General features: G+C 29.7%; 1 protein-coding gene across 4 annotated transcripts in view; it reads right to left on the bottom strand.

The window, feature by feature from the left end:
• The window catches only part of LOC107451981 (lethal (3) 73Ah), a 93,929-nt gene that overhangs the window by 59,113 nt on the left and 20,111 nt on the right, over positions 1-14,705 (bottom strand). For all 4 annotated transcript variants that reach the window (XM_071187515.1, XM_071187514.1, XM_016068245.3 and 1 more), the window contains 2 exons: positions 7,510-7,615; positions 4,401-4,497 (listed from right to left, as the gene is read on the bottom strand). In XM_071187515.1, coding sequence (XP_071043616.1) covers positions 4,401-4,497; positions 7,510-7,615 — 203 coding nt within the window. The remainder of the gene's footprint in view (positions 1-4,400; positions 4,498-7,509; positions 7,616-14,705) is intronic.

Below are 14,705 nucleotides of genomic sequence, written 5' to 3'. Positions count from 1 at the left end.
AATTGTCGCCGATAAAACTGAGAAACCTGTCTTCTACTTGCCCCATCATCCTGTGATTCAAAAGGATAAAGACAACTAAGAATTGTTTTTGACGCTTCGTCACATCCTCCAAAATCCCCATCATTAAATGATTTGTTGCATTCTGGACCAAACTTAAACCCTGACTTATTAAATCTTCTTCTTAAGTTTAGACTCAACTACAGAGCATTCAACGCTGACATCGAAAAGGCATTTTAGATGATTTCACTTAATGAGAATGATCGAGGTGTTGTGCAATTTTTATGGGTAGACAAGTTACCAGAAAATTTATCTGAAATTCAACCAAGAATTCTTCGCATGAAGCGTGTCTTGTTTGGTGTTACATCCAGTCCTTTCCTTTTAGCGGGTGTGATAAAGTTGCACGTAGAAAAATATATCCATAATACCCTGAAACATGTAGCATATTGAATGATGCCATGTACGTAGACGATCTATTATCAGGGTCTTTGATTGAAGAGGAAGCATTTAAGATATCCAAAGAAGTCAAACTAATTATGGATGAAGCAGGCATGAAACTCAGGAAATGGAAGAGCAACTCTCCAAAACTAGAAAAATTGTGGGAAAATTTTGAAATTGAATTTAATCCAAGGGAAATTCAGAATCGTGATGAAACAACTACAATAAAGGTTCTGGGATTAATTTGGCATCGATACCAGGACATCTTTAAATTTGATGTAACTAATCTCATCCAATTTATAAAGAACTCTGATAAAACAAAAAGAACACTTATTAGATCTGCTGGAAGAGTTTTTGATCCTATTAGATTTTTATCACCTTTCACAATGAGATTGAAAACACTTTTCCAAGAAGCCGGCCAGGTGGCCGAGCGGTTAGCGTGCCTGACTGCTAAGCCATAGGCTGCGGGTTCGAATCCCGCTCTGGGCATGGATGTTTCTCTCTTTCTCTTTGTGCTGTCATCTGTTATGTGTGTGTACAATATGTGAATGTGGCCCACCCTATAAACGGGTTTGTGGCAGTGTGGCGTGGGCAATGTTGCTCGCCTCCGTGACTTTGGTTCACAGGTGCCCACTGGGTAACGTGAAATGAGCAACAATTCTGGCATAGTATAGGCAAAAGATTCAAATTCAGTGCCTGCCATTGAAAAAAAAACTTTTCCAAGAACTTTTGGAAAACGGAATACACTGAGATGAGGAACTACCAGTCGATATAGCTCGCCAATGGCACATTTGGTGGGAAGAATTACCTTTAGTCAACAGTCTCGAAATCCCAAGATATTATTTTGATTTAATCTTGATTGAAGACATGAAATCCATCCAAATTCATTGTTTCACTGACAGTAGTGAAATTGCCTATGGAGCCGTAATCTATTTACGGTTTACAGACACTAATAATGACATCAGTGTAAAGTTTATCTAAAGGTAGATTAGCACCTCTGAAGAAATTGACAATTCCCAGATTCGAATTAACTGCTGCTTTGATAGGTGCTAGATTGATATCTCATATCAAACCCATTTTTCAAAATCTGCGTGTCAATATCAGCTATCATTGCTGGACTGATTCAAGCATTGCACTCTCTTGGATTAAGGATTCGTCTTCAAGGGAGAAGCCTTATGTGGCCAACAGTGCGAGAAATTCAATCTTTGACTGACCCAGGAATTTGGCATCATTGTCCTGGTCAAACAAATCCAGCCAACATCATTACCAGAAGAAAAAAGTTATCAGAACTGATCACCAGTGATTTGTGGTGGTCTGGCCCTGAGTGGTTGCTAAAAGAAGAAAATTGGCCTCAAGCTCCACATATCGTTTCAGATAGTGATAACAGTACTCTGGATTTAGAAACCCGTAAACCTTACGTTTCTCTCTTAACTTCTGTTGAGGAAAATCTGATAAACAATGAGATGAGGAAACATCTCAATGTGTTTCAAACTGCTACAGGTGATGAAAATTTGCAGAACTCTAACCAATTAATTGATTTTAATAAATTTAACGAGTTAAGCAAAGTCCATTGTATAACAGCATGGGTGCACAGATTTGTCCATAATTCCAATCCTTCGTCTAAAAAATGTTATGGACCTTTGACAGCTTCTGAATTAAAGACTGCTGAAAGATATTGGGTAAAAAATACTCAAATGAACTATTTTCATAAAGAAATTTCAGATTTGTCTCATCAAAGAGCTATAGACAAAACATCGAACATTTACTCATTGTATCCAGAACTCGATGAAGATGGTCTCTTGCGATTAAAAGGCAGGATACAATTTGCAGACTGCAGAACTGGTGATTCTCAATGCCCATGAACAGGTCTTGCACTCGGGAGTAGACTCAACACTAACTCAAGTGCGGGAAAAATTTTGGATCATAAAAGGGAGACAAAGNTACTACCGTCCAAGTGTCGTTATGCAGAACTGGTGATTCTCAATGCCATTGAACAGGTCTTGCACCCGGGAGTAGATTCAACACTAACTCAAGTGCGGGAAAAATTTTGGATTATAAAAGGGAGACAAAGAATCAAATCTCTACTTGGTAGATGTATCATTTGCAAGAGACATATTGCTCATCCTGGAGAAAAAGATGTGGCCCCACTTCCTCCAGATCGCATTCTGGAATCACCACCGTTTGCTATAACAGGTTGTGACTATGCAGGTCCCTTTTTCTCCAACGAAAACAAGAATAAACATTATTTGCTCTTGTTCACTTGCGCCGTCACACGCGCTGTACATTTAGAACTAGTACATTTCCTAAACACTCAATCATTCTTACTAGCCTTTTGGCGATTTATATCTCGCCGAGGATTATGTTCAACAATATATTCTGACAATGGAAAATCATTCAAACGAGCAGATATTGAACTTCAAAAATTGTGGAAATGTATTTCTGATCCTTCTGTTAAAAACTTATTTTCTGCTTACAACATTCACTGGAAATTTATTGTTGAGCATGGAGCATAGTGGGGAGGATTCTGGGAGAGGATAAAAACTATCAAAATTACGCTCAGAAAAATTATTGGTCGATCATCGCTCCTTCTCGTCGAACTCGAAACAGTGTTTGTCGAGATTGAAGCCATGATAAATTACAGACCCATCACTTATTTATATAGTGACCCCTCAAAACCATCTCCACTCACTCCAGCTCATTTTTTAATAGGTAAACTCTTGCTATCCCTCCCTCCTACCAGAATTTCTAAGGTTGAGCTTTTGGGATCGAGAGAATCAATTGTGAAAAAATTTAAACATCAACAGAATCTGTTGAATCATTTTTGGAAATGCTGGCGAAAAGGCTACTTGTTAAATTTAAGATCAGCTAACACGAGCCAAAAGGTCTTGAATGTAAAAGTGTTTAAACCCAATGACATAGTGTTAATTCATGAGGAACTTTATTCCAGAAATATGTGGTCATTGGGCAGAATAACCGAAATTTTTCATGGAAGGGATGGCAAGGTCCGTTCTTGCTCAATAAAAACTCGAACTGGAATTATTAGAAGGCCTATTCAGCTTTTATATAATATGGAAATTAATAACTAAAAAAAATAAAAAAAAATTGTGAAACTTTAACATATTCGTAATGCTCTCTAATGTTACATTTTTTTTATTAATGATTTTTTTTATATTTAGTAGATTTCATTCCAGAGAAGCTGAAATGTCAAGTCTGGTAAACTGTTTACCATTTCGTAAACTTAAATTACTTAAATTTGGTGGGGAGCGTCGCGGAATGCCTCTAGATGGCGTTCTCATAATGTAAACAAAAAATTTGTTTGAATAATCCATTGAAGGCAGTTGTAAGCCTAATGAACTGAAATAAATTTTTTTGTTATTGTTTAATCGATTGCTCATCTTTGAAATTTCACACTGTATACAAACTGTGCACACTTATTAGAAAGAAGCATGAGAAAATATTTTGGAGACCTGAGGTTGGACACAAAAGTCTGAGATGGCCGGTCTGTGATTCTCTTAAATTAAAAAGTTAAAAATTTGATATTTCAAGAATTAGTAGATAAAGATTAAAAAAAAAAGCATTATAAATTCAAAACTGATAGACAGGTTTGATAGTTTGATTTGGTATTGAAATGTTTTAATTATGATTAAGACATGAGTTTTTGCATTCGATTTTAACAAGAAGTAAAAGAGTAAAAAGAGAATACTGATATAAAAGTGAATAAAACTGATAAAAAGTACCTTCATAAGTTAAATTACTTAAACAATATTAAAATAAACTGGATTCTGCAACTTTTCACAGCAGACAAAATATTGACATGCCCTTTAACATATAGTAAGCCAAGCATGGTTTGAAGAAGCATCAACATTGATTACTCAAAAAAATCAATTTACAAGAAATGAAATAATCAAACCAATACTAAAATACAAAAATTCAAGATAGAAAAAAACAGTACAATATTAAGATACCTTATATATTGCAAAGGATGACTTTGATGAATAACAATTTCACAAGTAGGACAGGTATTGTTATCTTCAAGGTGTTTAACTAAACAACTTTTGCAAACTAAAAAATGAAAATTAAGTTAGTCAAACATTCTGGGAGATTGATAATTAATCACTTTGGTCACACTTTCACAAGGAAATATATTTTCTATGTACTTAATTTTTTAGAGGAAATAAAAGAGCAATAAACAAGTATTTGATAATTTCGCATTTTCTCAATTTAATAATTCGCAGTCGAAAGTCATAAAATTTTGAAGATTAAATGAACAAATTTGAAAAAAAAATTTTTTTTTTTGGAATAACAAACTGGCTCATGTAAACATGAATAAATATTTCTTAATTATTCCCTGATGTAAACCAATTTCTTATTCAAAACCATTTTGAACGTAAGTGTAAACTAAGTTTGCCAGCAAAGTTTGTCTCCTTAAAAATTAGTGAAGTAGTTACTACAATTTCAAAGTAGTTTGTAGTCACTACATTAAAAAAAATAGTAGTAGTAGTTGCAGTTAACTACTACATGTGTAGCAAAGTAGTTATAGTTGTAGCAAACTGCAAAAATAATACAGTTTTGTTAAATAAATAATTACTTTGTTCAATTATGTAAAAAGAAAATATTTAATTTAAAATTAAAATTAGTGTTACCTATGGGCATATTTTTTAGATTTGAAAAAAATATATTTATGAATGCATAATAAATAAAAGTAATAATAAGATTATTATTTTTGATCATACTAAGTTGAGAGATGTGTAAAAAATAAGTCAGCAAATAAAACCTTAATAAATTCATACTACAAACATAAATTAGTGAATGGCCCCCAATTAATTTTTTATTAAATTCTTTATTTGGTCAATACTTTTTCAAATTAAAAAATAGTTTTCAGATTAAAAAATAGTTTCAATAACTTTGAAATTTAAAAGAAAACGAATTTAAATCAAGCAATTAAAAGATGAATTAAATATTTTTGAAATGGAAAACTTTGAATCATAGGGTCAAGTGGCATAAAGTGGGTATAAAATTATGCTTTATTTAGAGAAGGCTCTAAAACCAAACTATTAAATTTTTTCTACTCAAAATTTTGATGCATTTTATATACATTGGATTTATATAGATTAAATCTGAATCTATTTTGTTTGACTGTTTTCTTACAGTTATGCATTCAAAAGAACATGCTTTGATATACCCATTTTCTCCCAGAGTGTGGAAAAATGGTATGATTCTAAAATTAGTATTATTTCACTATAAAACACATATAAATATCGTTTCAGAAATAAAAAGGTTCTTAAATAAATGTACCCCGATTATAGTTTTAAAAAAAATTTTAAAAAAATATTCTACTATTAAATTGAAGAGTTACTGCTCAATGGCTATTAAAAATTAGGTTTCACTTCGAATGTTATATTTTGCGGAACTCTACACAATTTTACTAAAAAGCAAGAAAACTGTAATAGCTTTTGTTTTATTTGAAATATAAATGAGAGTGTAAAAATTAATATCTATAGTGGTAATTTAAAGTGGTTTTACTACTTAAAGCAGGCGTGTATTTTTATTCAATTAGTCATTTTAAGGAAATTGTTTTCCATGAAAAAACTGCTATCTAAAAGGCAGAAACTGGTATGATAACTCATATACTCATGTTTAAATATGCTCATATAAAAGGCATATGTTACGCTATTATGCTGTTTTGGTAATTTTTTTAATTGTTATCTTGCTATTTCCCCTCTTTCATTCTTCTCTTTAAAAATTAAAATTTAGAAGAAATTTTGTTTTCAGTGTTAAAATTACTATGTAGGGCTATAATCAAAGAAGTAAATTATTTTTTAGCTATTTCATTATAAAATATAGAGCATACAATATTTACTAAAGCTAACAGTAACATGGAAGTAAAAAATATACCTCTATCATACAACACTTAGCTAAGCCTAATCATATACCCACTTTACCCCACCTTAGAAAATAATAAATAGAATTTTAAAATTTATTTTTAAATTTCGATGTAAACAAGTTCCTTAGATAACCTTCTACCAATTTGTACTAAAATTAATAGTTTTTAATCATATTAAATGTTCATCTACAGGTTAAAATAACACACTGTATAAGTTGATCATAAATAGATAGTTTTTGAAAACATACATTTCTCATCATTTTCTAAAACTGCAATAAAAATGCTTGCCATAATTCCAGTAAATGTCTCTGAAAATATTAAACAAATTATCTCAATTTAAAAGAAAATAGATTATTTTTAACATTATACCCAATTTACCCCATCTGACCTTTTATGATTTCTTACAATTACAGGGTAAATATTAAATAAACGAAGGGCCTTGCCTATCATAATATAAATCAAGATTACTGAAAATTTCAATAACAAATCAACTAAAATAAAACTGCAATAAAAAACCTAAAAAACTTTTTACAATTAGTAAGCAGTCCCTTAATAAAATGGCATTTAATTTTTCTCATTATTAAACAAAATGAATGAAAGAGAGACAAAAATTTATCTGTGAACTTCTGTGGAAAGTTGACTGCTCTGAATCAGCATGAAAATGTCTAATTAATGAGCAGATCTACAAGTCAAATTCAAGATTTGTGATACTTATCTAAATGTAGATCATTGCATGAACAACATTTAGATAAGAATAGATCTTTTGGTAGCAAAAGTAATAGCACTTCAGCAGTCAATTATCAAGAAAAAGAGAGCTATTATCTTTGCTATTAAGGGAAATATTTGTTAATGCTTATTTAGTAGATCCTTGTGATTAACAAAAAATTCAAGAAATTTTCGATTCAATTTCAGAGAACTGGAATTCAATTTCAGAGAAGCTTAAAATTTGGAGTCTCATGCATAATTTAGTGAGATGCACATGGGAGTACGGTGTAGAAGCCGCAGATATGGGACCTTGTACTGTATTTGGAAAAAGCAAATTCTTTTAATTATTTGTATTAATTATCTCTTAAAGATTTATTAATTAGAACACTTAATTAAAGTAACTCATCAAGATTTAAACCCTTGATACCTGTAAAAAAAGGAATCAAATATTTAGTCACATAAATTGTGATATTTCATATACTTACAAGTATGTAAACACTCGATCACAGTTGTTGCATCAATCAAGTATCCCTTGCATATCTTACAAGTAATGTGTGGATTAAGAGTTTTTAGGCGTATCCGCCTTTCCATCTGAAAGAAAGTTTAAACATAAAAACCATAATTGGCAAAACACTTATCTGTTAAAATAGGGGTGCACAACCTGCGGCCCACCAACCCTCGAAGTGCGACACGCCACAATTTGAACAAAATAAAAAAATTTTGGAAAAAAACAAAATAATCGAATATTTGAAATTTACGCATTTAAGTTTTTGATGCTCCCAATCTCAATCAATGTAGTTTTTGATAGCTTTTTTTTCGATGGTTAACTCTACGGATTTAAGCATATATAGTTTTGAAAATCCCAATATATTTAATACCTTATTATTACGATACACGAATTTTAGTTATCACTTTTGGCCCTCTTCCGTGTGCTGATTTCATTGTAAATCAAATTACTTTTGGTAGTTATTGCTACCCATTTTCACGTAGTTTCTTAAATCACAATTTTTGAAAGTTATGAAACGTTTGATTAGCGCAAATTTTATGGAAAATCTAAATGGTTTTTGATCCTCTTTTCAACAATTATTGCTACGCATTTCCGCATGGTTTTTAAAATTTCAATATTTTAGCAAGAAATTATTATGAATCTCAAGTAAAGAATCGCCCATTTAGATAATTACTCTGGTGTGATTTATTTGTACCGATTTTATCTCAAATCAAATTATTTTTCAATCGCTATTTTGGAAATTATTGCTACACATTTCTACAAGTTTTTGAAAGTCTAGATATTTTTTATACACTATTGCGCCACTTTAATTTTGAATCCAGCATTTAAATACATGACGCGTTTTATTTACGTCAATTTAATTGTAAATATAAAGAGATTTTGATAATTTATTTGGTAGTTATTACCCCGTGATTTAAAAAAAATTCTGATATTTTTAATGCTATAATTTGACAGCAAGCGAGATTTGAATCACGCATTAAAATAATTACTTTTTAGGTGCTCTATTTTGTACTGACTTTAACAACAATTTAAGAGGTTTTTCGAATGTGTTTTTTTTCTTTCCAGTTATTGCTGTATTTTTACTTGTGATTTAGAATATGTTTTAATGCAATATTTTAACACAGTATTACAAAACTTGAAATAAAATTTTTTTTCAAAGTAAAAAGTAATTACATATCTTAGTAAAATCGACACCTTCTTGAAGAAGATTAAAATCAAAAGAAAAGAAAAATAAAAACAAAATGTGTACATTTATATTAATCACGGTCCCTTTTGCAAAAAATAATTCAAAACACGTGCATATTTCTTTATTCCCATGAACAGGTGCAAGTGTAACAGCACACACCCAAGCTATTCCTTTTGTTGTCACATGATTTAAAAGTCACACATCGTAATTTGTATTTACGCGATCTTGAATTTGTGCATCGCATTTGTATTAACATTAACAAAATTTTAAAATCATCCATCACGATTTACATTCATGAGATTTAAAATCACATATCGTGATTCATATTCATGCATTTTAAAAATCATGAGTTGTGAGTAGGACTGGGCGATATTAGAAATTCTATATTGTGATGCATCGTCAGTTTTGCATCGCGATATAGTATTTTTGCATTTCATTTACTTGTAAGGCAGAGAAAGTCAGATTTCTATCAAAACTCCATACTCAGATTGATTTAAATCAATTTATAAATTTGAAGATACATATGTTTTGCTTAAGAAAGATATTAAATAAATTGACTACAATGTACAAATCTTACTTAAAATATTTATTGAAAAAATGTGTGTAGATACAGAATCAAATATTTGTACCTCTTTATCGTTTATAAGGTATAAGCAGTCTTAATTTAAGTTAGATACTTTACTAAGCTTTTAACTAGCAATCAAAGAAAGTTTAAAGCGATAGGTTTATGAATTATTTGGAAATCGATTAGTTTATGCGAATGAAATTTTCGAAGAAAAATAAGTTTAAAGCCATAAAACATAATTTTACTAAAAGAGCCATATAAAAATAACTTTGATAATTACATATTTATTAAGTTCGATTGTAATGTTCAAATTCTAAATGAAAAAGTAAACGCAAGTTTTGTTACATTTTCTAAAAATGATGACGCAAATTACGAAAGATTTCTTAATTTAAAAATAAATAAAATTGAAATTTATCAATATATTTATCTAACAGTATAGAAAGAAAATTTAAAAAATAAATAAGTTCGTTAAAAAGTATTTGTATGTTTAAAACAAAGTGCAAAATAAATTTTAGGAAAAAACACTTTTAAAACATTATTTTTCATTATTATTATTTCACATAAATAATTAAATTAAATTGAATAATGACCAAATTATGAACGAAAAACAAAGTAAGGTTTAATTTCTTAAAAATAAAAACAAAAGAATTGTGATATTCGATAATATATTTAGCTAATTAACTAATATTAAAAGAAAATTTAAAAAAAAAATTATTATACTCTCTAATAAGACGAAGTGAAGTGCTAAATGATTAAAAAAAAAATAAATAAAATTCGCAAACCTTTCAAATTTTTTTGAATAAACAAAGTTGATTGACTTATGCCCAAATCCAAATGACAAAAAATTAATTTTGTTTCAACTTTATTTCTAAAAATAAAAACAACTCAAGATTTATAAATTTAAAATCAGTAATAAAAACCCATTAAATTTTTAGAAGTTTTATCCTAAAAGTTATTAATAAATTAAAAGCAAGTAAAACAATAACAAATTTAATTACTTTGTAATTTAAATCTTTATGGGCACCTTAAATTAGATTTCCAAAAATTTTCACATTTAAAAATAAAATGAAAAGTTTCGTTCAAAAAAAATAATTTACCAAATTAATGAAGAAACTCGTCTTTATATAATTCTTTTCAATAATAGATTGCGCTCAGAACAAGGTAACGGTGTCGATCAGGAAGTTAGTCCCACTGAAAATAATCTACAAGAAAAGGATATCAAGTCGCGGCGAAAAAAAAACAAACTAAGAGGTGCGAAAACGAACATGCGAGACCACGATATATGTACTCAAAACTCTGGTTCTGATTCACCGCTCATCAAGGCCATTTCAACATAACGAAGCGAACATCGTCTTCCGCAGCGCGAGTCTACATCGGAACGTAAGAGAAGATCCTTGCGTGTCTTATATCGGTAGTGTTGGAGTGGTTTGTTACTCCTCTGAATACATTAAATTAACAGAATTAAGTTTCGACCGTGTGTTGGCAACAGATATTTTCTTTTCAGATAACGTAAGTGACGTCATTCATGCATATAATTATGGAATCTGTATATAAGGCATGCATTGTTGTAACCATGTGTTCTTGTCTTGTCTCTTCACTATGTCACGTCACTGTGTTGCTGTTTCCGGTGATGTACCAAATTTTTGTTAACCTGTATTTATATTTAATATCTTCAGTTGTATGCTGTATCGAGATGGTACTGTATGAAATAAAGAAATGTTTAAATCTTCAACTTTCTTTATGTGAGATAACACTTTCACTCACTGCTGTGCTACTCCGCTAACACATCAACAGGTACATCGTTTAGCGCTCGTTGTCTTTACTCGACGGCTCAAGTCAGATTTCTGATGCATCGCCTAGAACGAAAGTCGCTGAATCGGCTGGCCGATATATGCGTTAAATCTATATGTCACGATACATCGAATTATAGCCCAGTCCTAGTTGTGAGTCTTCTTCTCGCAATTTAAAAACCACACATCTCGATTCATATTCACGAGATTTATAAACCATATATCGCGATTCATATTCATGCATTTTAAAAATCATGAGTTGTGAGTCTACTTGCAATTTAAAAACCACACATTTTGATTCACATTCACGCGATTTGAAAACCACGCATCGCGCTTTTTATTTACGCAATTTAAAAATCACACATAGCAATTCTTATTCAAGCAATTAAAAAATAACACATCGCTATTTGTATTGCGATTTAAAAATCCGGAAAGGAAGAACACCATCTAGAACAAATTCCAAAACTGATTAAGTTATTTGCCTTAAGTTTAATACTACCCACAACAACAGCTTCTGTTGAAAGACTGTTTTCCAGAATGAATTTGGCCAGTTCAAAATTACAGAGCAGTCTTAAAACAAAGTTATTAAATTTTCATTCATAGGCTCGAAAAACTATCACGTGATCAAGTAGATAAAATTATCACAATATTTAAAAATTTTGCAAATTGCTGGATAACCATTAAGAAATTTTTAAAACTGTTTTCTACCTACTCAGACCATTTTATATCATTTGTGATTATATGCTGGGAAATGATTTGTATATCATTTTATTTTAACAGTAAAAAAAAATGTAATCAAGATAAGTTTCATAAAGTAATGTAAATTTTATTAATTGTTCAGGGGTCTGACCAGGCTGAATTTACTGCCGTTTAGCGGTACCTTCACAAATTCAACTTTAGGAAAAACGGTAGTTTCACAAAATACTTTTCTTTAAATTTTATTTTTGTGTCCCTAAGAAACGATAAACTCATATTTTTGTGTTGATTTTTTAATATAATTTTTCCCAAATTATGTCTAAATTTTTACAAAATATGTACCTCTTAAAAAAACCTAGACAGACCCCTGTTGTTAATATTCATGTGTATTAATTGTAAATAGTAAGTGTCATATAAAAAAAATATTTGTCAGAAAAAGTTGTAAACAAATATCATAACAGTTTTTTATTATTAAGGAAAATAGTTCCTTCAAAATTAATGTTTTCTTTCTTTCATTTTCTTCCCCTCTCAGCACCTACCTCTTATAATTAATTTAAAATAAATGTTTCAAAGTTTAAGTATATTCCGCACTAAATCTTATTTTCCACAGAAGGGATTTTGCTTTAATTTTAATAACTTGCATTTATATTAATAACTAGAATATTTATTTATTTTTTTATATTTAATTCTATGAAGAAATTTTTTAATGTAATGTATTTTAAAATGTATGTTTAAATGGACTTTTGTATTATGTAATATGAAGAAGAAAAAAAACATGAATTTTCCCAGAGTTTTTAATTATTTCAATTTATCGAAAAAATTTTTTTTATAAATTTATTCTGGTTTTCGGATTCTGTTTTTCTCCTCTTAAGTAATTTAAGCAGTTTTTAATTTTAAACATTTAAAAGTACTTAATTTTATACAAAGACTAACTAAAGGTTAACTGACAAAAAGAATTTAGTGTCTAGAACAATGATGCTTATATAACTATTACTACCTACAATTGCTGTCAATATATCAGTCTAAATACTTGCGGCCCTTCATTAGTCAATCTGCTGTGCATGTGACCCTTTACTTAAAAAGGTTGTGCACTCCTATGTTAAAACATTTGTCAAATTATAGAATTTACACTAACGTTTAAAATTTTTACACATTATAATTTTTTTTTGATGATGATAATTTTTTTTCAATAATTTAAATTTCTCTTTCTTTGGTAAATTAAATATCTGACATACAGAAAATGATTGGATAACTAAACCTTTCTAGCAAAACTCTTAAAAATTATACATAAAATCTTTAATTTTAGATAATAATCCAATGAATACAATAAGTAGAAAAAGTTATTTTTGTGTTCAATAAAAAAAATTTCTTAGTCAATATAAACATTATCGGCTTCTTTTTTTAAAAATAAATTAATTAATGCTTAAAGAGATTGGTAAGAATATTCGAATAATCTTAAATTTAACTTGGAAAAACATGATTTTTGCCCCCAGGGACGACAAATAAGATTAAATATAACATTAATATATAACATAAAACATATACCTTTTTGCAGTAATGTAAGTTTAAAAATTTATTCTATGACCACTAGATTTATGATTGTTTAGAGCAATGATTCCCAAAGTGGTCTATATCGACCCCCAGAGATCGACACCAACCAGCAAGGGGTTCATGTCAAGTGGAAAAAAAAATTGGGGGTCCATGAAATGAAAATGGGGGTCAACGATAGTGGATCTCATATAAGCAGGTCGTTACTTTTAATTTTGGCATTTCAGGAATGGAATAATCAACATACACTGATAGTACCCATTTACTTACATTACAATGACCTTATCATTATATTATATATCTATCTACATAATTTATAAAAGTAGCTATGAAGTAAAAGTTTTATTAAAATTTAAGTTATTAGGATTATTTTTTGATATACAAAACTGAATTATTATAAAAAAAGCAGTTGCCCGCAGCTCCGCCCGCGTACGTTTTTATATCTCCGCATGTAAGGTTTTATTTCGTAACAAAAAATTATTTTTTCATGGTAAATTGTGGCCTAGCAAGTGTGTTAACTCTTTAGCTAGCTAGACCTCCAATTTTATCTGCGCACAAGATCACGCAGATTTGTTGCTTAGTTTTTACATGAAAACGCAATCAACAGACCGACAATACACTACTATGGTTTTGTATAGAAACTTATTTCTACAATTATAATATTAGTAACGGAGTACGGGTTTTATAGTGCACTATTTTATGCCATTTACATATTAATTAAATTAGTTTGAATTTAATTAATAAATGTATAAAATTAACATGTGATTTTTTTCTTAAGTTTTTCACAGTACACTTCAGAACAGTTACAAATTTAACTCTTTCACAGTGAGTAGCACAATACCAGCTAACAAAAATACATTTGAAGTTGAGGAATTTTCAAAAGATCAATATCACGCAAAACCGAAAACATGGCAAGAGGTCAACGAGACAAAAAAGTTCAGGAACCACTGGTTTAGAGTATAAGTGATGAGTAGATTTTGAAAAAAAGTTTAAATGAAATCGAGTATTCCAATCATGAAGCTAAAAGAAAGATTGCATATCATTGTAGCTGTATTTAAACGCTACAAGTAAATCTGAAATCAATAGAAAAAAGAACTTAAAAACTACTCAGAGAGAATTCCATTCATATGTTGTAAATATCAACGACATCTAAATATGCTAAATTTCACATTGTTTACATCGGGTTTTATTTTTGTTAAGGTTTCGTGGTAACTTCACATGAAACGGAATCTATATTCAGTCACTATTTGATATTCAACCTCTTTGCCAAATATTCGGTTTACCGAATATTCAGTCGAATAATTTACAAAGTATTTTTAAGAATAGAATTTGTCGACGATGTTTGTTTTTGGAATTTTAATAGATTTAATATAGAATAATCTATAATT

The sequence above is a fragment of the Parasteatoda tepidariorum genome, chromosome X1 (genome assembly GCF_043381705.1).
Source record: "Parasteatoda tepidariorum isolate YZ-2023 chromosome X1, CAS_Ptep_4.0, whole genome shotgun sequence".
In the NCBI taxonomy this organism is placed as follows: Eukaryota; Metazoa; Arthropoda; class Arachnida; order Araneae; family Theridiidae; genus Parasteatoda; species Parasteatoda tepidariorum.
Note: the sequence above shows the minus strand (reverse complement) of the source record. Positions and strands in the feature narration are given on the sequence as shown.